The sequence below is a fragment of the Knufia obscura genome (genome assembly GCF_036327395.1).
Source record: "Knufia obscura strain CCFEE 5817 isolate CBS 148926 chromosome Unknown scaffold_2, whole genome shotgun sequence".
In the NCBI taxonomy this organism is placed as follows: Eukaryota; Fungi; Ascomycota; class Eurotiomycetes; order Chaetothyriales; family Trichomeriaceae; genus Knufia; species Knufia obscura.
Genome location: NW_027042688.1, coordinates 1,485,162 through 1,509,107, shown reverse-complemented (window position 1 = coordinate 1,509,107; position 23,946 = coordinate 1,485,162). Strand labels below are relative to the sequence as shown.

General features: G+C 50.9%; 7 protein-coding genes across 7 annotated transcripts; 4 read left to right on the top strand and 3 right to left on the bottom strand.

Moving 5' to 3' along the window:
* Nucleotides 1-843: 843 nt before the first annotated feature.
* RAD50 (DNA repair protein rad50) lies at nt 844-4,764 on the bottom strand (the record flags this gene model as incomplete). The annotated part of the gene is made up of 1 exon (XM_064870838.1): nt 844-4,764. The coding sequence occupies one exon, from the start codon at nt 4,762-4,764 to the stop codon at nt 844-846; it is 3,921 nt and encodes a 1,306-aa protein (XP_064733291.1).
* Nucleotides 4,765-5,502: 738 nt separating this feature from the next.
* Nucleotides 5,503-7,056, top strand: wc2 (white collar 2 type of transcription factor; the record flags this gene model as incomplete). Its single annotated transcript, XM_064870837.1, has 1 exon — nt 5,503-7,056. The coding sequence occupies one exon, from the start codon at nt 5,503-5,505 to the stop codon at nt 7,054-7,056; it is 1,554 nt and encodes a 517-aa protein (XP_064733290.1).
* A 2,668-nt stretch (nt 7,057-9,724) lies between these two features.
* Nucleotides 9,725-11,332, bottom strand: PMZ80_002403 (uncharacterized protein; the record flags this gene model as incomplete). The annotated part of the gene is made up of 3 exons (XM_064870836.1): nt 9,725-10,612; nt 10,669-11,264; nt 11,314-11,332. The coding sequence occupies 3 exons, from the start codon at nt 11,330-11,332 to the stop codon at nt 9,725-9,727; spliced, it is 1,503 nt and encodes a 500-aa protein (XP_064733289.1).
* Nucleotides 11,333-13,216: 1,884 nt separating this feature from the next.
* On the top strand, nt 13,217-15,349 carry PMZ80_002402 (uncharacterized protein; the record flags this gene model as incomplete). The annotated part of the gene is made up of 1 exon (XM_064870835.1): nt 13,217-15,349. One exon carries the CDS (start codon nt 13,217-13,219, stop codon nt 15,347-15,349), a length of 2,133 nt encoding a protein of 710 aa, XP_064733288.1.
* A 1,053-nt stretch (nt 15,350-16,402) lies between these two features.
* On the top strand, nt 16,403-18,757 carry PMZ80_002401 (uncharacterized protein; the record flags this gene model as incomplete). Its single annotated transcript, XM_064870834.1, has 1 exon — nt 16,403-18,757. The coding sequence occupies one exon, from the start codon at nt 16,403-16,405 to the stop codon at nt 18,755-18,757; it is 2,355 nt and encodes a 784-aa protein (XP_064733287.1).
* Nucleotides 18,758-20,006: 1,249 nt separating this feature from the next.
* PMZ80_002400 (uncharacterized protein) lies at nt 20,007-21,862 on the top strand (the record flags this gene model as incomplete). Its single annotated transcript, XM_064870833.1, has 5 exons — nt 20,007-20,120; nt 20,176-20,621; nt 20,672-21,056; nt 21,113-21,572; nt 21,624-21,862. The coding sequence occupies 5 exons, from the start codon at nt 20,007-20,009 to the stop codon at nt 21,860-21,862; spliced, it is 1,644 nt and encodes a 547-aa protein (XP_064733286.1).
* Nucleotides 21,863-23,137: 1,275 nt separating this feature from the next.
* PMZ80_002399 (uncharacterized protein) lies at nt 23,138-23,659 on the bottom strand (the record flags this gene model as incomplete). Its single annotated transcript, XM_064870832.1, has 1 exon — nt 23,138-23,659. One exon carries the CDS (start codon nt 23,657-23,659, stop codon nt 23,138-23,140), a length of 522 nt encoding a protein of 173 aa, XP_064733285.1.
* Nucleotides 23,660-23,946: the final 287 nt, after the last annotated feature.

Genomic DNA, 23,946 nt, shown 5'->3' with positions numbered 1-23,946 from the left:
GGCACCAGTACGCTAGGGAAGTCCTATGAAGTACTCGCGTTCTATGCACACGTTAAAGACCTCAAGCTATTTCACCAGTCGATCAAAATCAAGATCAAGATCAAGATCGAAGGACGATCAATGTCGGCGACTGCTACTACTTTGTAAACCTCGTACTGTGAAGACTACTGACTGATTGGCTGGCTCGACAATCTCACATTAAACGTTGTAGTACAGAAAGAAGGCCTGCGAGCTTGTTAATCCAGATGCTGTTCTGTTCTGTTCCTGTGCTGTTACTATGCTGTTCTACGCTTGTGCAGCCAGGTAACACATCGTTCATGGTCGCGAGGAGGGAACAAATTGCGCACGACGGGAGTATCACCGTTCAGACAGCGGTATGCACGTTTCCCAGCATGGACGGCACAGAAAGGAAGTTCGATGGGATGGTGTTGCTACGATGTAATGTTTCGTAATCATCTCGCACACGAAATTCTTCTTGTGCAGCTACTTAGCGAGGACGAGGTGATTGACAATGAATCAACTTTGATATTCTGGCTGGCAGCGAGCTGCAATTGCAGCTAGGGCACTCGTCTTCCTTTCTTCGATACTACAGCTCTTCTATGTATATGCGTTGTTTGTCATAACCTACTACTGATCTAGTCATACATGACACGGTAGTAGCTTGCTTTCATACCTCCACTACCTAGTACCATATCTCATGTTGTTACAAGCCCAGCCATATGTCACAATGTACTCGCTTCGACGCTGACCACTGTCTGAAGAAATCAATTCCTGCCCCGAAGCATACATACATCCATGTCATCGTACCGTTCCCTCCCGGGCCGTTCAGTCAAACGCCGCACTCTAATGATGGAAAATCTCCCCGATATTGTTCTTCACGATAACAGAGTCGTCGTTGTTGTTCCGTGAAACAACCCAATAGTGGTCGACGAACTCCTCGCACCTCATCAATCTCAGGAAGTTCTCATCGTGCGTAATGACAATGAGCTGGAAGTTCTTCTGTTTTCTGCGCGAATCGATAATCGCGTGCAGAGAGCCCGCCAATGCTTCGATGTTCTTCTCGTCTAGATTTGTCGTAGGTTCATCCAGAGCGATGACACCACAGTCCTTCGAGAAGCATTCGGCGAGTGCAAGACGGATGACAATGCTGGCTAGAACCTTCTGTCCGGCGCTGCATCTGCCTCGCATATCGAGCTCGACGTCGCGCTTGAGCATCACGACTCTGTAGTTGTGACTGCGGGTGTTTGCTTTGACCTCGAGATCGGACTTGATGTAGATTGCATCAACATCGGAACCTTGGTATGTTGCTCGCCAGAGCTCGTCGATGATGCCGTTGACCTGCTGCATCTTCAGGGTGTGGTACTTCGTCACGGCTTGGTCGAGTGCAGTGCTGTACTTGCCAATGTCTTCAATAGCTGCCTTTGTCGATTCAACCTTGATATGAGCCTCTTTGTATCGCTTGGCGGCATCTTTCAAGTCAGTATTGTATTCAGAGAGCATCTCTTGAAGCTGCACATCTTTCGATTTCAGTTCGCCGACCACTCCTTGTCTTTGTGCAGCGGCATTGTGGTGTTCCTTGGTCTTGCGTTGTGATTCTGCCATCAGTCGGTCCCGGTCATGCTCTGCATTCTTCGACTCGAGCTCCTCAATTTCGGCCCGGAACCACTTGAGCGACCGTGACTCCTGCCTATAGCGCAGATTGTCAGAGTAATGTCGTCGTGTATTCTCACTGTCTCGCAAGTGATCGTCTACTTTCTTGATCTCCTTCGTCAACTGTGTCTTGGCCGTCTCGACCTGTGCGTTGTCTTGTCGGATACGTTCAATTTCTCGGATAGCAGTGGTCAATCTCTGCTCGCCTCCTTCGTCGATGTAGGGGTGTATGGACTCGTTGATCAAGTCAAGGGCATTGACGTCCTCCGCCAGGCTGGCAGACTCTTGTGTCAACTCCCGAATCTGTGTTTCAGAGCGCTGGACAAGGTCTTCATACTTGGCATTGGCGGTATCAATTTTTGGTATAATCTCCTCAAGCTCCTTGTCAATTTTGGCAATAGCTTCTCTGTGTTTCTGATTCTGAGCCTTGTACTCTTCCACCCGATTCAACAAAGAAGTCTTCTGATCTAGCTGCCTGGAGAGTGTACCGAGCTCGTTCTTCGTCTCTCGAAGCTCGAGTTCCATAGCGTACATCTCTGATCTGGAAGTGTCTTGCTCATTCGTCAAGCGGGATAGTGTCTTTTTGGCCTCTTGAATCCGGCCACTCATTGTTGTGATCTCTTCTTGAATGTCTTCGAGGGTCTTCACGCTTCCATGCTGTGACTGCTTAGCACTGAGGTCTTCTGCTTTCGCACTTAGGGCTCTGATATCTTGCTCAGTCTTCACAATCGATGCAACGATGTTTGAAATGCTCTCGATCTCTTTCTGGGCGGATTGCCGATCTTGCACTTGCTGGTCATGTTTCTCAATCTGGTCGAGCAGCTTCTCATGGTCCTTGCCCAGTTTTGTGATCTCTTGCTCAAGAGAGGGCATCTCCTCGCTTGTCAAGCGCTTCCAATTCTCGTGGCTAACGCTTGCATCCACAATACGCTTGTGGTCTTCAGTAGCCTCCTTTAACTCTGTCTCCACTTCTTCTGAGTCTGTCTTCTTTATCAGCCTTTCAACTTTCAGCTTGAACTTTGCCAAGGCAGGGTCTGTTGCCGACTTGTAGGCTCGCTCGCATAACCGGCACGCATGCTTTGTTTCAGCCACCTCCAAGACGTTCTTGAACCATTCCTCGAGTCCTCCTCGAGCCATGGCTTGCTCCCGAGCCGTTTCGAGCCGGTATTCTGCTGACTTCAGAACCTCTTCGAACTCCGAGGCTTCATCGTCTATTGCCTTTTTGACAACATCTTCATGGTGTTGAGCCTGCTTCTTGTGGCTGCTCAAATCCCCACGTAACGATTTCTGCTTGAATTGAATTTGTTCTGACTCGCGAACTACTCCATCTCGTTCTCGCTCGGCAGAAGCAACATCTTTGGCAGCATCCCCAGAGACTCTCTTGTATTGGGTCTCGAGAGTGCCTGCATCCCAGTCGTCACTGATCAGGCGACTGATTCTGCTGCCATGTGCCTGTGAAAGCGTTTGCAAACCACGCTCCTTTTCTTTCAACTCTGACTTGACATGAGAGAGCTGCGCAACTTCTCCAGCACGCTTTGTGCCTTGCACCAGCTCATTGTTCAAGCGGCTCATCTCGCCTTCGAGCGAGGCCAGCTCGACGTTTGCCTGCTTAATCTTCGAAGCGTAGTCGGCTGTACTCGAGGCTGACCTGGCGGCACTAAGGCGACCGTTCAGCTCTTCGATACGTGATTCGATAACTGCTACGCTACCTTCATCGGCGGAGATCGTATTGGCCTCTGACTGCTTTTGACCGGCCTCTCGATTGTTCAGAGCGATCTGCTTATTCGTGTTGCTTCTGTTGTCTTTGAGAGCCGTCTGACGTTCGGTCAGCTTGTTGATTTGAGTTTGGCCTTCTCGCTTCTGAACGTCGACCTCTCTGTTGGCTTGGTCTAATTTTCCTGTGCGTTCTTTGGACATCTTCTTGATCTTGAACAGAAACTCTTCCACTTTAGTGGCATCGCTAAGGTCGTCGAAGCCTCGCACTCGATGTTTAGACGCGCTCTCCTTGACACGTCTTCTTCTTGTTTCGAGATGCTGTTCGTGTGCACGCTTCTCCTGCTCGAATTGACCTCGTTCTGTCAATTTTGCATCCAGTCTTGATTTGAGGTCGCTGAGCTCTTCTTCATACTCAACCCACTGCTCTTGCTTGTTGCGTTTGTCCTCTTCATAACGTGCAAGCGTGCTGTCGAACTCTGCTAGCGTATTTTCTAGCCATTCATCGCTTTCGGCGACTTCCTTGAGATGAGTTTTCAGGTCGTTCAGTGTGTTCTCTTTGCTGTTTGCCTCGATTCGGTATCCTTCAAGTTTGCCCAAGATATCCGAGAATTCTTCAGCCGCCTTCCAACATTCGTTCGCCTGTTGTTGAGCGGTGTCCATCTTCTCGTTTAGGTCGTGAGCCTGCTTTCGAAGGTCTTCCATCTCGGCATGTATTCTTTCGCTTTGTTTCTGCACCTTCCTCTGTCGGTCCCGGTCCTTCTTTGCAGAGTCCGCCAAAGCTTCTTGCCGACCGAGGTCTTGCCGATGCTTCTTCCGGATGTCGAGCAGTTCTTTTACTGCCTTCGTGTATTTGCCAGCCTCGAAGATCTCATCGAACTTTTTCTTCAATGTGGACGACTCGGCGAGTGGCCATTGACTATCCTCCTGATGACAAAAGATGACATTTTCGATTAGAGATTGAGACACTCCGAGATAGAGCGGAACTTGTTGGTCAAGCTCAGCAACACGCGTCGAGAGAGTAGTCTTCTGCCCATGTCTTTCAAGCAGCAGCGAGCATTCAGATGTCTTTTGTTTTCGAGCAGTCTTTGTGAGCTGAAGTTGCATACTTCTTGTGACAACTAACCGAGTCCCATTGGCAGCATGGAACAGTAATTTGACCTGAGCCATCACCTCTTTCTCGCCCTGCAAGCCAGGATCGTGAATCCATGCACCCTTCAGCGCAGCGCCTGGGGGTAGACCGCCTGTTGTAACGAATTTTAGGGCTTCGATGATAGTGGTCTTACCAGAGCCGTTGATTCCCGCCACCAGTGTAAGTGGCTTGTCGAACTTTATGCTTTCTCCGTGATCAGTGGGAAAAGCACGCACGCCCAGGATCATCATCTTCTCGATTGAAGACATGACTGTTTGTAGCCTGCAAAGCAGGACTTTGATGATCCAGTGACTGACAGGCGTGGTTGTGATGGATGAGGGGGCTGATGGTCGATGATGGATGAAGAAATGGGAAAACTGGCTAAGTCACGGTTTCGACAGAAACTGTCATGATATTTGCTCCTTGAGAAGTGTTCACAAGTCATCCGTTTGTCGTAGTTGTTGAGCTGCCAAGTGGCTGTAGTGCATTGTAGCGAAGCAATGAACGATAGGCAGTCGCGGTTCCTGCCTGCCTACGACGCGATGTGCTCACACCATGTCACGTGCAACGCGTAAAGTGCTTGAGACCAGCAAAGCAAACAAAGTAAACTTCAAGTTCTTCCTCGATAGCCAATCGATAAGCATCAGCCATTTTAGCTCATGGTCAGCCTCCTTGATCTCCGATTCACCGCGCCGATTTGACAGGTTCGAAAAACACGGCAAACAAATCCACTTCTTGGACTCATCGTCGATTCTTGCTCAAATCCTGCAGCTTGTGCGCCGGAATAGGTAACCAGAGCTGTCGTACTACTGATTTACCGCGACATCTTATTTGCTCGCTTCCGGACCTGCCCATCCGAGTCAGCAACGCAAGGGTCTTAGTGGTGGTCGAATGTTCCAGCAACGCAAAGGGCCGCTGCGACCTTGCAAGGGCGACGCTTGCTGCACCGTCCAGCATTTCCGAAGCCTTGTGGTCCCCTGCTCGGTGTCGAGCCAAGCCAAGGGGCCATGGATCCCTATAACCAAAATTCCGGCATGTTGAACATGTCACACTTCAATGCTGATATGATGAATGCGGGCATCTCGAATGGCAATGATTTTGATATGAAAGCATACGCAGATGACATACAGATGGATATGGGCGACCTGTCCGCCGTGCCCTTCAACAGTGTTGAGCCAATGGCAGGTTCAATCCCAGAGTCTGAACACCAAATCCAAGGCGAGAACGCTATGAATATGACAGGTGTTGGAGCTGGTCCCTTACCCGCAGGCTTTGGCGCACACACTGCTATGGGAAGCACGTTAACAGAGTTTACTAAGCGGCGGAATTGGTCTCAGCGTGTCATTGAGGAAATCAAGGATCTCCTTTACGTGTTGACGCCTGATGCTCGCTTCTTGTATCTCAGTCCTTCGATCAAGTTCCTCACAGGCTATGATGCATCAGAGCTAACGGGCAGCTTCATACATGACTTCATTCATCCGGACGACAACTCCCTCTTCCTCCGCGAGTTTAATGAGAGCATAGCGACGGGGCACACCCTTCGCATGTTCTACCGCTTCCGCTGCAAATCGGGCGCCTACACGATATTTGAGTGCCACGGCCATCCACACCTAACTAACGACGTCTCCCACCTCGAAGTCACCGGCGGGCCCCGCAACAACGCTGGCTTCTGCGCCGGCTTCTTCATGATGGTCCGCCCCTATCCAACAAAGAATGCAATGCTCCTAGACTCCTTCCTCGAGCACAAACTCGAAAATGAACGCCTTCAAGCGCGCATCAACGCTCTCCGTCGGGAAGAAGCCGAAGAAGCAGAAAACCAAGCCCGCCACTTCCACAAGAAAGCAGGAGGTGGCAGCTCTGTAACTCCATCCGGGACAGGCATTGATATGAACGGGACACCCCGCGGAGACTCACTCAGTGTGACGTCCGATCGACGTAGCAGTGAACAGAGCTCTATGCCACCACCCGCCAAACCAACCATGAGCAACATGGCATTGACTCGCGAAGCACTCGATGAAGCGAATGCATTCGCCCGACCAGACAGCATCACGGACAAAATGGCTCGCTACGAAGGCACAAGTCATGTAGACAGCATCGAGATGCTAACAGGTCTGCGGTACCGTGAGGGTGAGCGCGCTCAGGGAATCAGTACAGGCGGCACGTCACCAGCTTTGATCCGTGGTGATGCAGGAATTGATATACCTGCCGACAAGAACGACCCACGGTTCGGAGGAGGATACATGGACAAGAAGCCGAAGAAGGTCAAGTCAGCAGATGAGTATGTCTGCACGGATTGCGGAACGCTAGACTCACCTGAGTGGCGTAAGGGTCCGAATGGTCCCAAAACGCTGTGCAACGCTTGTGGCCTAAGATGGGCAAAGAAGGAAAAGAAGAGGGCTGGCTCGATGAGTGGAGGCACCACAGGATTCACGGGCGGCTCAGGGGGTAATACCAACCATAGCGGTGGTTCTGCTGGGAACACGAGTGGGGCTACTGTTGTGCCGCAGGCTGGAATGGGTTCTAGCTTGGCGCAAGGACAATCGACGGATGGCAACCAGTGAATGCAGACAATCGTTCAAGGGTACGGCACACGGGTATTCTGACCGCTCCTGCATATTAGGAAGAGTGGCGCAGTGGCAAGCGTGAGGAATGGAAAGCTATGGCTGGTGGATCCTCCCCCTTCTTCCAACTATGGAAGACACGAGGGCAACTGCAACCGAACGAGGAAGAAGGTGCGGCCCATAGAACGCTCCTGTCTTTGACGAAGAAGACAAGAACGGCACGTGCGACTGCACGACGACAAAAGCACGACATACGACTTGCTGCCTCCCTTCCCAGCGAACCCACCAAACCGCAGGTGCGATCAGAGCAGGAGGCAAGGCCAAGCTATAGGTTGTTGCCTAAGGAAAATAAGACCCGGCAAAGCAAGCGCAGTTGCATGAAGAAGAAGTGCGACGTCGCGCATGTTCCTGCCATCTAGCAAGAAACTAACGGCGACGAAAGCGTTTCTGCAACAGACGTAAGCTACGCCAATGTGCGCAATATCACACCAGAGCATCGTTAGCACAGAAGCATGTTGATGGAGAGAAGGGAAATCAGATATCTCGGCCATACGCATGCGCTGGAGATGTGCCGGCTACGTGTGACCTTCGAAAAACACTGCTGGAGCTGAACACGTAGTGTCCTCATGGCATAACCGGTGCACCCCGCGAGAATGTGTTGAATGCGTGAATATCTTGGACTACGCATCTTGAGAGGCTGAGTTACCGGAGCAAGTGAGAGACATGTACTCTATCGATTCCCTGGCTGGAAGACGCTGGCCATATCGGACTGGGAGGTAAAATGGAACAAGGAGCATCATCGACACGAGGAAGGTGGAATGTCTGATTGATTTATGATGTGGGTTCTGGAGCGAGCAGGCATTTTGTGATTAATTCGACGTTTCTCTATAGAACAATCAGCCCAGTCGCGCTGACGATGTTCAATTTATTCAATATCGTGGTAATTGCCTCGTCGCGATTTTTGAAGGTGCCAACCGGGAGAGTGAACAGACCCACACTTTGTCTTCCTTCTATTCCGAGTCTTAGCTGCCCGCCCTGGATTTTGGTAACCGTAATACAACGGTGCTAGTCCAATCTAGGCGGAAACACCTTTCGTGCAAAAACTCAGTCTGACTCCCGATGTTTTTCCGGGATCGTACTTTATATAAGAACGTGCATACAAATTGAAAGGTGTCTGAAAATGAAAGGTGTCGAACTGCGAAACGTGTCTGAAAGAATTTTTCTGATCAAAAAAGCAAAACTGCTCATTCGAACAGCAGACCTTCTATTCTATCTACTCGCTCTACCACTACACCGCGAAGGTGTGTGAGCGAATTATGAAGTCTATTTGTGAATTACAGAATTATATAGCTTAATATAGTTGACTACAATCCCATGTAAGCCGCGATTCTATAGTAAAGACGTAATTATTGAGGGGAACGTGCCCCTTATATACTTCTTCCCTAAATATTACGTCATTTAGGAGCAAACAGCCCCCTGCGGAAAGGTGTCCAAAATCGAAACGTGTCTGGATGGTTGCCGGACCGTTGTCCAATAGAAAACAGTACTATAACCGTGTCCACCACGTATCTTCAATCTTACGGTGTTTCCACAGTTGTGTGCCAGTTACTGAAAAATCGTGCGGGCAGGTAAGTTGCTGGAACTTCGACGTTTTACAATGCAAGGACGTGAAGCGAACAATACCAGAACAAGCCTGCAAACTTAGAACTCACATATACTAAGCCTCTCCTGCCTTTTATCAAATAATAGTGTCTGGTCGTAAACGATAGGGTAGTTCTAAGGTCGTTCTCCTAACCCGCTCTATTCTGTCAAACGTCGCTTAGATGCTGTTCGGACGTGGCAACAACCTCAACATACTGTGCTGACACATCACAGGCTTCACTTGTCTTCGCTGTCTATTCCACTTCTCCTTCCTCATTGAATGGTAGACACAGCTTGCCACGCTTTGGATGCAGTAAAAGTCCGCACCCCCATAGGATCTGTACCCAGCTGCCTGTCTTGTCGGGGCAGAGGACTCTCAATCGCCATCGGCGTTGAACTTCTCGAGATTCATCTTCCTGTCCGGCCCATATTTATCAGGAGACAAAATGGCCACACAATACCCTTGCGATTGGTGAACTATCCGGACGTTGGTCTAGATTTCCAGCGTGTATAAGGGTCGATGTACCTCCCCAAGGCTAACATTCTTGAACGCATACCTGCCATCACATCAACCCTGGTCTCCGATCATCAGCAGCTAGTGTGTCTGTTCAATTAACACACAGAACTTCGCTGTCCTGCGAATGGTTCAAAGGACATCTCAAGACTTTCAGAGAGATCTGCGAACAAGAACGTACGTGTGGACAACTGAAGGGAACGATACTCACACTCACGGCAGACTGAAAAGCACCCATTGCAAACTGAGATAGACCAGCGTTATTGAACGGACCTCTTCCACCGCGAAGCCATGTGATGTGTTCGGTGTAACTCGTCTTGTGACGACCAGTAGCCCCTATACCGCGCTCATCAACGCCTATGCGCCTCAGCATGTATCGGCCTCGCCGCATATATCCTTCTATAGTGCACCTTTTTCGTCTGTCCTGATCTTCGAATTGAACCTGTCATACCACCGTGCCCTAGACGAAGGTTCCTCCGGCACTACCAGTCCATCTTGCATTAAAGCTCTCTCCTATTGAGCCGTGGTATCCGTAGCATCAGCCCCAACATTAATACCGCTCTCATCGGCCTTTTCCTCCGTAAATGCATCTTCAGTCGCCCCATCCGCATCAACAAGCACAATATCGCCATCATCGCTCTTTTTACTGCTGTCATCCACTTCCTCTTTTTCCACCCTAACGAACTCGTCGCTTGAGCCACCACTGTTATCAGCCTTCGACGCCGTCGTTCCACCACTCAGAACCTCTTGCGCATCATTCGCGTCCACCCGATTCATGCTCTCCTCTGGCGGACTACTAATGCGAACCTGCCTCTCTTCCCCGCTAACCTTACCCATATCGACCGTGCCAACCACATCTGGTCCCCGTGCATGCGGAACATTATCCCCCTCATCCTCAAGGTCAAGTTCAATACCTTCATCTCCTATCCTATGGACATCCTCATGTCCAACAGGGACGACACCAGCCTCCTGCTCCATCCTAATCAATTCGCCCTGCGTAACAGCGCCGTCTGATCTGCCCGGCGCAAGCGTATCGTTATGTTCCTGCGCCACAGCCGCAATAGCCTCCGCATGCGCCGCTGTCTCCGCCATATTGATATTCGTTTGTGCCTGTGCCTGCGGCTCCTCCACAAGAGGCAGCATCTCAGCATCAGCATCAACCTCAGCCTCCCCCTCAGCCTCCCCCTCAGCATCAACATCCACCTCCGGACTCTCACTCGCATCCTGCCACGACTCAACCCGACTATTACTGCTCGCCCTACTACTCGCCGTCTCGCCACCACTCCCACTCCCCGCCGAACTACTCAAATCCCCATCCTTCAACCACGGAATCGGCGTAAGCAGCGCACCACCCAGACTCTCGTCGCTACCGAGTGAATCCCGATCATACCCATTCCGCGTCTCATTCGACGAATTCGCGAAGAGAATCCCGCCTGTTTCTGCGCCGTTGAGCACACCGTTCGACAGACCGATGTTGGGTGGGACGTCAGAGAGGGGAAGATATCTGCGCCGCTGGAGACGCTGACGACGCGGTCGAGGGCGCGCAGCCAGGCGGGGAGGGTGCGGTAGTGTTTTGTGGGGTTTAGGGTTAATTCGCTGAGGCGCTGGATTGTGTGGGGTGGTTTTTGGGCGAAGGTTGTTTGAAGGGTTTTAAGGGATTGTTCGAGGAGTTGGAGGATTTCGGGGGGGAGTTGGTCTGTCGATGATGGGGTTTCTTGGGCATCTTGGGGGTCTGAGGGGGGATCTGCTTGGGAGTCTGGGACTCGTGATGCTGAGCTGTTTGGGAAGGTTGGGACTGGTGGGAGGGTTCTGGGGGTGGTTGGGGTGTTTGAGAGGAGGATTGGCGGGTTCTCGATGAAGTGTTCTCGGTTTGCTAGAGGGTTGGTGGGGTGCTGTGTGGGCAGCACTGGGTATAGGATCGGGTATGGTCGTGGGATCTCGTAGGAGTTGTGAGCAATGTGGGAGAGGCGTTCAACTAGGCAAGGAAGTAAGGAGGGCCATTGGGTGTAGTCGATGTTGCCAGATTCGATGCAGGCCTCAAGGAGTGGTTCATCTGAGAGGTCCGTTAGTTGCGGTATGTAGACCTGAAGATAGTAGCATACAAATGTCTAAAGAAGCCATTCTGGGTATCAGTTCGTCAGGTCATATCTCTCGTATCATCATCAAGCCGGTTTCATCGGCTGTAGTCGCGTTGATTTGTGTCGACGCCGACGCTGCATATGCGATAGCTGCCGTCTTTCTGAATTTGGTTGGCTCAGGCTGCGTCTACAATCGCGAAAATGTATGCGACGTGCGGCGACGCCATGCGAACGCGAACACTTCTAGGCGCGATGGACGGCAAGCGGGGACTCAAATGCAAGGCTAAGCAGTCCCAGCCTCACCCAAGGAAACGTGTCAGACGCAGCTAGGGCCACTAAACCCCATCAGTAAATCGTGCCTAGGATGATGACTCGGGCTGTGTTCCGGGGCGGCTCTTCTGTTCGAGACGAAACTCAAACCAAGCCTATCGAATCCTAGCTCGACTCGCTCGCAGGCTAAACCTGGCCTTCAGCCCAGCCCCAAAGCTATCGATACCAGGAACGGCCAATTCCGACTCATCCCAGGTTGCCATGGCTGGTCAAAAGCTGAACTCAACCAGTTCGAGTCGGCTGCATCATGATGCTGCAGATTGCCGGCCTGAGCAAGGGCTACTGTGTGGACGCTGTTGCGGAAAGAAAATGCAAATACGATTTGTGCAAGAGTGCGGACTTATGGTGACCGCCGGAGCGTACCTTTACCCATATCTTGCAGCAGACGCCGATGCTCGAATCGTCTCCGATATGCCTATCTGGCTGGTACGAGACCAAAGACTGGTCGTTACTGCTTGTAACCCGCCTTGAAGAGTGTTGAGGTTCTGAGAGCCGAGGTGAGATTTCGAGAAAGCACCTCATCACCGCCAGAAATGCAATCCTCGTCAGCATGCCGCTAGTCGTTTCGATCTATGTGGACCTGGCTCGCTGGCTAAGCATCGTCATTAATAGAAACACTCCATCTTGTTTAGCACGAGTTGTGCTTCTTCAAGTTGATTAGAAATGAGAAGCCTCATGGGAATCATTGTATGATAACGCGTTTAAGTACGAGCAATAGAGCTATGGGATCCAGCAGTCTGGAAAGGATTATTGGCATGTCTTTACCTGTGCAGCTGCTTCTGCTGTTCCTTCCGTCCTACGAGTGTGGTGGATCGCATTAGCTCAGGTTAAACGGAAACAAAGCAAGGACCCGACAAGATCAAGTCTGGCTCACGCTGACTTTCCAAATGATCAATCTTCTTTGTCCTGCAGGAACGCTACCGCTACCTGATACACGTATCAAGCACTTCTGTACACTGTCATCTCATTGTTCAGATCGGTGAACCATTCTAATATGGGCCTGAGCACGGAATCCATGCCTTTGTAAGCAGTGATGAGCGCTGGTCAACCGGGAAAGCTAAACTGAACAAAGCAAAGCTAAGGGCGGTCCTTACTCATAGTGGTGTCCAGACCCTGTATCCTCGTCCCACGGGCCTCTTCAGAGCCACTAGATGCCTGTCAAGGCGCCGCCATACGCGATCCATACGGGCAAGGCGGGTACCATCTCGACGTGCCAACTGGATCAAGTGGGTTTGTCGTGTAGTTCGTCGTGCCTCGCCCTGCTTTGCCTCGACCCGTAAACTGCACTGCTCTCTCACGCCTTTGTCTCTGTTTGACCTATACCAACAAACTGCAGACCAATAGTGCTGGTGTTTGGACTTGTCTTGCTAAGGTGGTGAGCACGTTACAAGACGTGCACACCACAATATCACCAATGTTCCAACGGTGACAAAGAAACTTGTTTCAGCTCTTGATCAGCACTAAACGTCAGTGACCTTCTTGACCTCTAACTTACGAATACCCTGTAAACGAAACTCTCAAAGCTCTGGGAATGCAACAGATCGATAAGAGAGCTCATCCCTCGGTCCGGCCACCGTAAAGGTCTGCTTTTACAACCATGTCGACTCAAATCACCATTCCTCCAGCAGGAATATCCATACAACACACCCATGAAGACTCGAAAGAAGCTACCCAGATAATACGGTTGAATCTTGCCGAGAAAGACACTCGAGATCTCATCAAACATGTCCGAGAAGGAGGAAGCACCCGACTCAAGACTGGTCTGCACAGACTTGCAATCGACTATGGAACACATCGTGTCTCACTCAGATTTGGCACAGACAAGCACTCACAAGAGATCTTCGAAGGTTCCGCAGATGGTAGCAAGCCAATGTACTTTTCCGGCAAGCTGAGCCACACTCTAGAACAACTGCAAGCAAAAGAGGCCGTTGCGGGCATGGACTCGGCGCTTGAGACACTCAAGAACAACCTCAAGCAAGCACAAGATGAGAGAGAGGGCGGCACAGTCAACAATAAGCTTTTGAAGCCCCAACACAGACCATCGCCTCTCTCTGGCGGCTTGCTAGGGTCGCGACCTTCAAGTCCGTTTCTGAAAGCCGGCCTCTCTCCACACTTGGGACCTACCTCAGCGCCACTACTGTCTGGAGCTTCGAAGAAAGAGCAGATCAGACTCAATGCAATCAGGATACCAGTCGTTCATCTGCTGGCGATCGAAGGCCAAGAGGCAAGCAAATTGGCAGAAAAGCTGAGAGTGAAGAAGGCAGATCTCGATCAGGTGCTTCTGAAGGTGGCCAAGGACGGCAGAGGAGGAAAGAAGGAGTTGAAGGATAGGCCTTTCCGGGAGCTGGATGTTTGGAAGTTTCCCTATCAATCACAACATGATCGACAATCAGCGATTGATCATGCTATCTCTGCCTTCGACAGACAGAGGATCGACAAGTCGGATAACCTGTGGCAGATGCTGCTAGCGAAGGAGGACAGGGGCAAAGGCATCAGCCTTTCCAAGCTCAACTTCGACAAGCCTTTGGCAACTGGGAATTTGACACCGAAAGTACTGGAAAGATCGACGGACGGAGGCAGCACGGAAGGCAAGAGCATGAATAGTCTGGGATCCAGTCAGTCTGACCAAAAGGGGAAAGCACCCATTTCAAAACAGACCAACAAGCCGAAGCCGACCGTGGACAAAATTGTGAAATCACTGAAAGTGTCTGGAAAGGATAGTGGCAGAAATACGCCAGCGACGAAAGAAAGCAAAAAGGCACCTCCCTCCAAGCAAGATGTGAAATTCAAATCGTCCGACAGAATCGAAAATTCCGACGAGGAAGCCGATGCTGTTCCTGTCATCACCGCGACAACCACAGCAAAGCGCGATCAATCAAAACATTTAAAGGAACAAAAGCTTTCGCGACCAGAAAGGTCGTCCACTGCGACTTCCAAGCCAGCGTTACACAAACCTCATCTGTCAGGATCATCCAGTGGTAACAGTGATTCAGATCGGGGTCGACTGACTCCTTCCTCGGCCATGGTCAAAACCCGCGGTGGCAAGGACACGGCAACCAATGAAGTCAAAGACAAAGCCAAAGGTCTAACTCCGTCGCAATCTCGAAACCCTTCACGACCCCGAAATGGTAGCTCACCTGCCAAACCTTCAACTCTAGGTTCCTCGCCTCCTACCAATCTGCGTGATGTCGATAGCACAAGCAACAGCAGTAAAGGCACTGCTCTCTCCTCTGCACCTTCGTCTCCCCCGTCCACTGCCGACTCTTCACAAGCGAAGAAGAAGACTGCGCCGCCAGCTATTGCAGACAAGAAACCCGACAAGCTAGTCAACGGCACTAAGCGCAAAGCTGACGACCACCAAGCAGCTCCGCCAACAAAGAAGCAGCACGTCAATGGTACCGCGAAGCCTGATCCTAATCGCTTCAACAGCCTACCCAAAGCCCTCACTGACGAAGTCGAGCGACGACCGAAACGTGGTAGTCCTGATTCCGATACCTCCTCAATCTCAGAAAAGGTTGTCACCAAGGAGCAGATCATTGAAGAAGCTAGAAGATTCCACAAGTATTACGCCAAGTACAAGGATCTGCACGAAAAGGTCAACAAGCAGAAGGCTTCCGAAAGAAAAGACGAGGACGTTGACCACGTCTGGACTATGCATAAGAGGTTGCAGGAGATGAAGGATCGGATATGGAAGGATTGGGGAAGAATTGAGAAGATGGAGAAGGGTTGATTTCATCTAAATATGATTTGACTGCTATGAGAAACGGTTGCTTTGGCATATGGCATAATATCGGCGTTGTTTGGGTTTGCATTACTACCGGCACGGCATGGATGATACCCAAAAGCTACAAGAGAATGGTCCTTGAATATTTCACATGACCATGTTGCTCATTTCGGAAGCAACATGATTGAGATTTGATTTGGTATGGAGCTACGAGAAACGACTGTTGGCATATCAGCAATGATTGAGGCATTGAATACCAGCTACACAGAAACAAGAACAGACATCAAATTATATTTGTTCATGTCCACCGCAAATGACATCCGTACCTATTGTGCCTCATTCCGCAGCATTAGGTTCTAACCATCAGCACACTGCTCTGACAACAGAAAGAAGTGAGTTCTCCTACCCTTTCTTCCGAACGAAGCTAATGCGAAAGCACAATCCTTAGCATGGTGTTTTATTCACAATGATGTTCGATCCTTTTGTGTCACGCGTGCGAAAAGAGACAGCCTCTTCACCATCATCACTCTAGTGGTTCTCATACTGGGCTTCATTGTCTGACTGTCGAGCACCATAAGCCTTTACCTTGACCTTTGCGCTGCCGATAACCCCTATGACCGGTCCAACGACTTCTTAAGTGTTGATGGCAACATAAAAGACTAAATTTGGCGAACACCAGACTCTAAAGTGGTAAGCATCAAACATGAAAGCAGCGGGAGTGGCAATAGTTCTAACAATTCGTAGTGAAGCAGATCTTCACTTTTTGCCATAAACATTTCACTTCTCCACTTTCAGGTTACGATATCGACCTTTCAGCCACTATAAGCTTCCATCCTGTGATTCTCCCTCTACACGAAGTTTCTTCATTCTGTGTCGCGAAAAGACTGCGCACTCTCGCTCTCATTGCCTCTTTGATGCTGACTCTATCCGACATCGTCACAATTCACCTAATACGCCTGGCCTACACTCTCCTGGCCATCATATCTTGTATCCTGGGCACACTTACATTCATCCTTCTTCTCACCTGCTGCACCACTATTCGCAGCAAGTGGTATCAATATGGCGAAATCGAAGAATAAGAGAAACTCCATGAGTGGCTTCAGCGCTACACAAGGGTCAGTACCCTCTCATCTCTCGAAATGGCCAGACGTGAAAGTTTCTGCGCCGCCGAATTCACAGCCTGTAGCGAAACCTACCAAGAAGGTGTTCAAGAATGAAAGCGGCGGAGAAGATTCTGATGGCTCAAATATCACGAAGGAGGGAGGAAAGAAGTCCAACAGCTTTGACGGTGCGGGCGAGACAAGCTCGTCTGGTACAGAGACCGAATCTGAGTATGACTCGGCTGAAGAGGCACCCACCGAGCCGCCGAAGGAGGCTGTGAAAGAGGGTGCGGCCGAGGACGACAGCAAGAAGGCGGAAGGAGCAGCGGGTGATGATAACGACAGCGACTCTAGCTCATCAAGTGACACTGCAAGCGAGGACGAGGAATCGAATGATAGCGACGACGAAAAAGCCACAGAACCAACCAAGGAGGACAACAAGCAATCAACTCCATCTTCAGACAGAAGACGTCTATCCATCTCGTCAAAGGAAAAGCTCAAGACTGCTGTTGCTGAGAAGCATGACGAGAACAAGAGAAAGGGTGTGAAGTCCAGTGTTGAGGGTAACGTCTTCAATGCCAGGTCTCCAGCAATTACCACTGCCACCCCAGCGAAACCGGCGTCAGCAGATCAAGCTTCGAAGAAGCAGAAGGAGTCGAATTCGATGAAACCACCTGCGACCGCACCCGTACCGAGATTGAGGACTGAACGAAGTGATGCGCCGCCCCCTTCCTCCCCTCTTCGCAAGAAGGTATCTCAACCAAAAGATGCAGACAGTATTCAGGTTCCTGTCACTGCAGGACCTAATCCACCAGTGCCAAAGTGGAACAGACCCGGCAAAGAAGCGGACAAACTCAATGCTGCCAATGCTAAGGTCGCGCCACAGTCTGGGAAGAGAGATAGCTCTGGACATCTCGTGTTCTCTAGCGCAGCGATCAGCAAGGACAGCAGCCCCGAGCCCGAAGCTGAAAAGACAAAGCCAGTAACTAAGCAACGCAAGAAAAAGGAGGCTGAATTAACAGGCGCAGATGCTGTGCTGGCTGAGGCGAAGAAGCAGGCAGCAAGACTGCAGGAGCACAAACGACTCAAGCAGATTAAACAAGCAGAACTCTTATCTCCCCCAGAACCTATACAGAGTAATGCTGAACCAAGCTCTGGCGGGAGCGGTGATCACTCAAGTAACGAGGACGGCCACTCTCACTCGAACTCAAGTTCCGAAACAAGTGTCGAGAAGCCACCCGAGAGCACCCGCCAGAGTAAGAAAAGCAAGGACGGCTGCGGAGATGACGAGACCAAGCATGCAAAGAAGCAGAAACAAAAGGACACCAATGAGCATAGTAACGATCTACCCACTCCTCAGAGCAGCAAGAAGTCGAAGAAGCGGAAACGAGATACTAAGACCCAGGACCATGAGAGCGACACTGCTGTTGATGCTGACGCATCAAACAAAGCAAAGAAGAAGCAGACCGAAAACGATCGCCAAGAAAACGCCGCTAGTGAAGTAGTTGAAGGTCAGACATCGGACAAGAAGTCCAAGAAGAAGGAAAAGAAGCGAAAGAGCGCGGTCCAACCCGAGGATGCAAACGACTCTGCCAACAACGAGCCCGCGAAGAGTCCGAAGCAGACCAACAGCACTGACGAGCAGCAAATCGATTCTACAGACAAATCGCCCCCAAAGAAGAAGCTCAAGAAGGACAAAAAGAAAGAGCAAAGTAGTGAAGACATCGCGGACGTCCATCCATCTCGACAGTCCCAGGTCAAATCGGAGGCTACCAACGGCAACAATACCACCCGCAAACCTTTGAATTCCAGTGAAGCCTCTACCTCCGTAGCTCGAGAACCGTCTACTCCGGCCCCCGTCGACACCACAAACCCCGACATAACCTCCCTCCTCACCCATCTCAAACTCCTCATTCCCAGATCCACCCTCGAAACCGCCCAGTCCAAACTAAACAGCGACAACAAAGAATCCTGTTCAAAACGAAAATCCCATCACCTCCAGAAATCCAAGTCCACAAACAAGAAAGCCAAAACCAAACAGGAGGCGTCGAATATTGACAGCAGCGCTGTAGATTACTCACTTAACGACGACGTTACGGTCCTAGCCGCAGCACGGGATCTTCTCGTCTCACTTTCGGGGAAGAGAATGGGCATGGACCTCCTGAACGATGAGGCACGTTCGCAGTCTGCGGTGAATATGTCCCCTATGGAACTTGAGTTGGGGAGGATCGCGATGGAGAGACAGTGGGAGAATGAACGGTTGCAGGAGCAGGTGAGGAATTTGGAAGTGAGGATACAGAGGCTGCAGGGCTAGAAGGGCAAGGAGAGGATGTTGTGGCTTCGGAGGTAACGTGGGTAATGGTTCTCGGCAGATGGCGATCGTGTCTGCACGAAGATTCGCGGTAATCATGCGCGCAGCCTAGGAATTCCAGCAACAGGACCAAGAGTGATCCCTCCGTGGGAACTACTCAAAGCAAGTCATAATCAGTCACGATAGCTGGTTAGAGATTGATAGTGCCAAGCTAGGTATTTACCAACACAGTATTGCCTGATTAGCACTCTCAGAATAGCATCAAGATTCTCCAGGATAATGCACTGCTTTGCTTTCAACATCCCGAGTTCAGTTCTTGCACAGAGTGCTCAAATGGTGCTTCGCAGCAGTGCTCGCAATATTGGCAAGAGCATGTCTGCAATCACAGAACGTCTGTGCCGTACGAGCACGCTACAGCAGGCGCGCTGTCGGATATACCTCCAAGAAGGAGCAACGGAGTGACGCCCTCTCCGCTCCAGAAGAGGAAAAGGCGGACGTCCTCACTCGGGCACTAAGCCGGAACGATCTTCTAAAGGCATGAACGAACACCACTAAGTACATCCCAAAGTCCGAAAATCGACCAGACATGTGCAAGTCGTCTGCCCAAGTACACCAAGACCTATGGACGCCCGGCCTAATCAGAAGTACGATGCTTGTGCTAACAGCCTAATTCTCTCAAAACAGCCGGCTTGGCTGGGAAGCCAAGAAAGCCACAGCAACACAAAAGGTGAGAAGCAATTGGTGCTGACAGGTGGCGGACCATTTGCAGAAACCGCAAGATGCTTGAAAGCCCTTCCGAAGAGCTCTGCCGCAGCTTGCCCAGAAGCTAGAAGTAAATGCCAAGGACATCCTCCCCGGATTCGAGACGTGGGCGCTCCAATGCTACCCCAGACTTGTGCAAGGATCGACACAACCGCATCTTGGCGGGTCATGAAGACGAGTTTTGGACTATGTCGCTTGACTCGCTTGCAGCTTATCTCTCGAGAGCACGAAGAGGTCGACGAACGCGTCCGACAGAACATGCTTTACAGCACATTAGCACAAGCCGATGTACTGCATCCAGCTATTGTCCCGGTCGTGCTGGGACGCCCCATACCGAGGCGACCTTCTTTATAGAAACAACCATCCTCTGCGACCTCGCGTTGAACTAGTACACGACTATAAGCTCGATCGATCTCCAGTCCTAGCACACCTGTCAACCACCTTGCCATCTACACCAAGCTGAACTGGCTAGGAGCCGACCTCTTCCGCAATGTCGAAGAACAATCTTGGTTATCGGCTCTTCAGCAGAGCCGTCCACAACGATGCCATGAAAACAGATCCGCCTGAGATTTATGGCTGGAGGGCACTTGTCCTAGCTATGTCGGTAAGTCATACTCAAAAGATTCATTCTGCAGCAAGTATCTAACGCACGGTTACAGGCAGGATGGGGTGCCATGTTATTCGGAATGGACTCCTCCATCATCTCTGGCGTCGTCGTCCTTCCCTCTTTTCTCTCGCGCTTCGGTTTGGACAAAGCTGACAGCGCGGTGGACCTCGCAAACCTCCAAGCAAACATTGTCTCCACGCTTCAAGCTGGGTGCTTTGCCGGGGCTATCGTTGCAGCGCCTCTTGCAGACAAGCTCGGCCGTCGCATGGCTCTGCTTGTCGCTGGTGTCATTGTGCTCATCGGTGTCATTCTGCAATTCAACGCTTGGGGGTACCTCGCTCCTCTATACGTTGGACGCTTCATCGGTGGCTTTGGTGTTGGTGTTTGCTCGGTCACTACTCCAACATACATCTCTGAAAACGTCCCGCGTGCCATTCGAGGACTTCTGACTGGTTGTTACCAATGGTTCATCGTGACGGGAGGCATGTTGGCCTACTGGTCCGTATACACGATCCATCAGCCTATGATAGCTACTGACTTGACACCAGGATCAATTACGGCGCCGAACTCCATCTACCCGGTGACAGCGCCTGGGTCGTTCCACTCGCTGTTCAAGGCCTACCCGCTGTGCTTTTGTTAATTTGTATGTTCTTCATGAATGAATCACCTCGATGGCTAGCAAAGCAAGACCGCTGGGAAGAGGCAAAAGCCAACCTGGCGAAAGTGCGCATGCTGCCAGCTACCCATGAATATGTGGAAACAGAATACCAAGATATGGTGCATCAGCTGGAGTCCGAACGAAGGTTACTGGCAGGTGCTGGCTTCAAGGTCCTCATGAAAGAGATGTGGACGATTCCGGGCAATCGCAAGAGGGCTCTGATCTCTATCGTGCTTATGATCTGTCAGCAGATGACGGGTACAAACGCGATCAACGTAAGTCTCTGTCCTCGACAATGGCCTTGCTGGTGTGACTGACATGTGCTATGCAGAGTTACCTCCCCCTCATGTTCCGCAACATGGGCATAGAAGGCCGCAGCACAGGTCTCTTCGCAACCGGCATTTACGGCATCGTCAAAGTCATCTCCTGCACCATCTTCCTCCTCTTCATGGCAGATTCTCTCGGTCGTCGCCGCTCGCTCCTCTGGACATCAATAGGTCAAGGTGTCTGCATGTTCTTCATTGGCTTGTACATCCGAATCGAGCCTCCCATCAAGGGCGTGCCGACACCCCCTGTCGGCTATGTATCGCTGGTATGCATCTATTTGTTCGCAGCATTCTTCCAGTTCGGCTGGGGGCCCGTCTGCTGGATTTATGCCTCGGAGATCCCAACGGCTAGACTTCGGGCGACGAACGTGTCGCTTGCGGCGGCGACGCAATGGCTTTTCAATTTTGTTGTTGTTAGAGCTGTGCCGAATATGTTGGTTACTGCTGGGGCACATGGGTATGGAAGTAAGTACCTCGTGATTCGCGTGTGTACAAATCAAATGCTGACTCAATTAGCTTACCTCATATTCGGAAGCTTTGCTTTCTCTATGTTCGTGTTCGTGTGGTTCTTCATTCCCGAAACCAAGGGTCTCTCACTCGAAGCCATGGATGCGCTCTTCGGAGTGGTGCCTCACGATGAGCTGAGAATGGAGGGTGGATACCACGGTGCTGGCGGTGCTAGGGACAGTATCGAGAAGGATCCCGCGACGACTCAGGTTGAGACGGTCGAGAACAAGGCTGACGAGCGATCGTGAGAACTTACCTGCTGTTCCGAGAACCGGTCGTCTCTGTTCAGAAAGCGCTGTGTTAGGGGTTATATCAAACCTCGAGCTAGAGATTTTAGAAGCTGTGTACCGTCGTTGTCAACATAATAATTCAGCCACCGAATAGCCTTCTATCGCACTTCCTAATTTGTAAAGTTACCAGCACACATATGTTCGTTAGTAGCTAGTATTATAGCTAATGAAGATATATCGCCACTCACCCCTCTGATAAAGAATTTAGTATATCAACAGCCGTTTATCTTCTATAGTCCATCGTAAGCTCATGTTAAATAAAGAGGTACACCGATATACTTACTAGAATCTGACTACTATGCATAATATGGCGTGATTTCGATAGCTTAGCTATCGGCTTCTCTGACCAGGGTAGATCCAAAGGATGAGAAGGTGTACTGCGGCGAAATGAGAGCAAGCTGAGCGAGGGGATGGTGGCCATAGCTGATTATCGGCTTGCTCGAGGACCCGGGGTAGGCTTCAGGTTGGTGTTCAGGTTGCCTTTCTTGAAGGTATTGGAATTGAATACGTAACTGCTCGTTCTGTAGCCCGAGATTGGCGATACTAGTCATTTCGTCAAGCTGCAAGAGTTAGATTAAATACTCCTTATTCATCGAAAGCCGAGCAGACAGGATTTCTTCAACCGAAGAGCAAGTTGATGGACTGATTGAGCTTCCCACAGCCGAAATGACTGATCCGAAAGTAAGACTGTCCTCATCTTCATCATCTGGTGAATACGCTTGCAACGTCGCCTCTAAGGTGTCATAGTCATGAGTATAGACGGGTCGAGGCGTGAAAATAGCGCGCCATCGTAGAATGCACTGTGTGATCCGCGGAGGGAAGGAGGTCGCTGTTGATGAGGAAGGGGCAATCCGCAGATGCGGAAAGTGGTTGCTCGTGATTGAGAAGGTGGTTTATTGTGACGAAAAGAGAGGTGTGCTGCGTCACATTGGGACTTTGGAGACATTGTGTGACGGGCTGCATGAATATGTATTGATGACAGTCATTAACCTAGCACGAGAGCGAGCTCATGAAACGACAATCTCGTAGTGCATTGAGCTGACTATTCGTCTGCATCATAGCTTGAGTCGTGGGACCAAGCGCTCCGCACGTAGGCACTGACACATTCCAAACGCTCGCAAGCATATGTGTCGGTCAAAACGTTGAATGTCACGACGTACAATGAGCCAAGACGTGCTGCGAGATAGTGCTTCGTCCTGTCCCCCTCAGGCTGCGTAAGCTTGGCGTTAACCATCATGATTCCGGCGTCAACGCAACAATCCACTCCCTACACCCCGGAAACTCCTCCACTAACTTACCCCTCTCCCCAAGCTCAAACTTCTCAAACAGGAACCCAGGCGCAACCGTACACCCCACCAACGCCCACTCACTCCCCTCGGCCGGCTTGCTCCCAAACCACGTATTCGGTCTAACGACGCACTGCGGCCTCTCACCCCTCGCAAGATCCATGCCCAGCTTCGTGATGACGGCGCCATCTCTGCTCAACTCAACGACATCAATGGCTTGACCAGCATAGAAATGCCAGCCCTCTGCGGCATCAATTCGGTGGATATTGGAGTGATTGCCGCGTTCGAGGAGGAAGTATATCATTGTGCTGGGTGCGCGGCCAGAGGCAGTCGGATGTGCGTCGTCAATGAAGGTTTGGCGGAAGTAGCCGCCTTCGGGGTGGGGTTGGAGGTCGAGGAGGGTGATGATCTCCTTGGGACCGAGGGGCTTTGATTGAGAGGGCTGGTTGAAGGGGAGGGAGACGGCCATGATGAAGGCCTGGGTGGTATATGGACTTGTGATAGAGATGTGGGGACAACGGATTCAAAGGGCGGCGCAGCAACAGTGGAATGGTAATGGATGCGATATAGTCGTAGGGTGAGCGCACTGTCGGTGTACAAGGTCAGTGTTCCTGTTTCGTGGCTTTCGAGTAGTCAATCACTAAAATGTGGTTGCTTCGCAACTCCTGAACTTTGTCCTCGTCAGCTTTGAGGGTCCGACAGGCGTACCTACCAGAAGCGCTTATCTTCCCGTTTCCGCACTAGCGTGTATAGGTC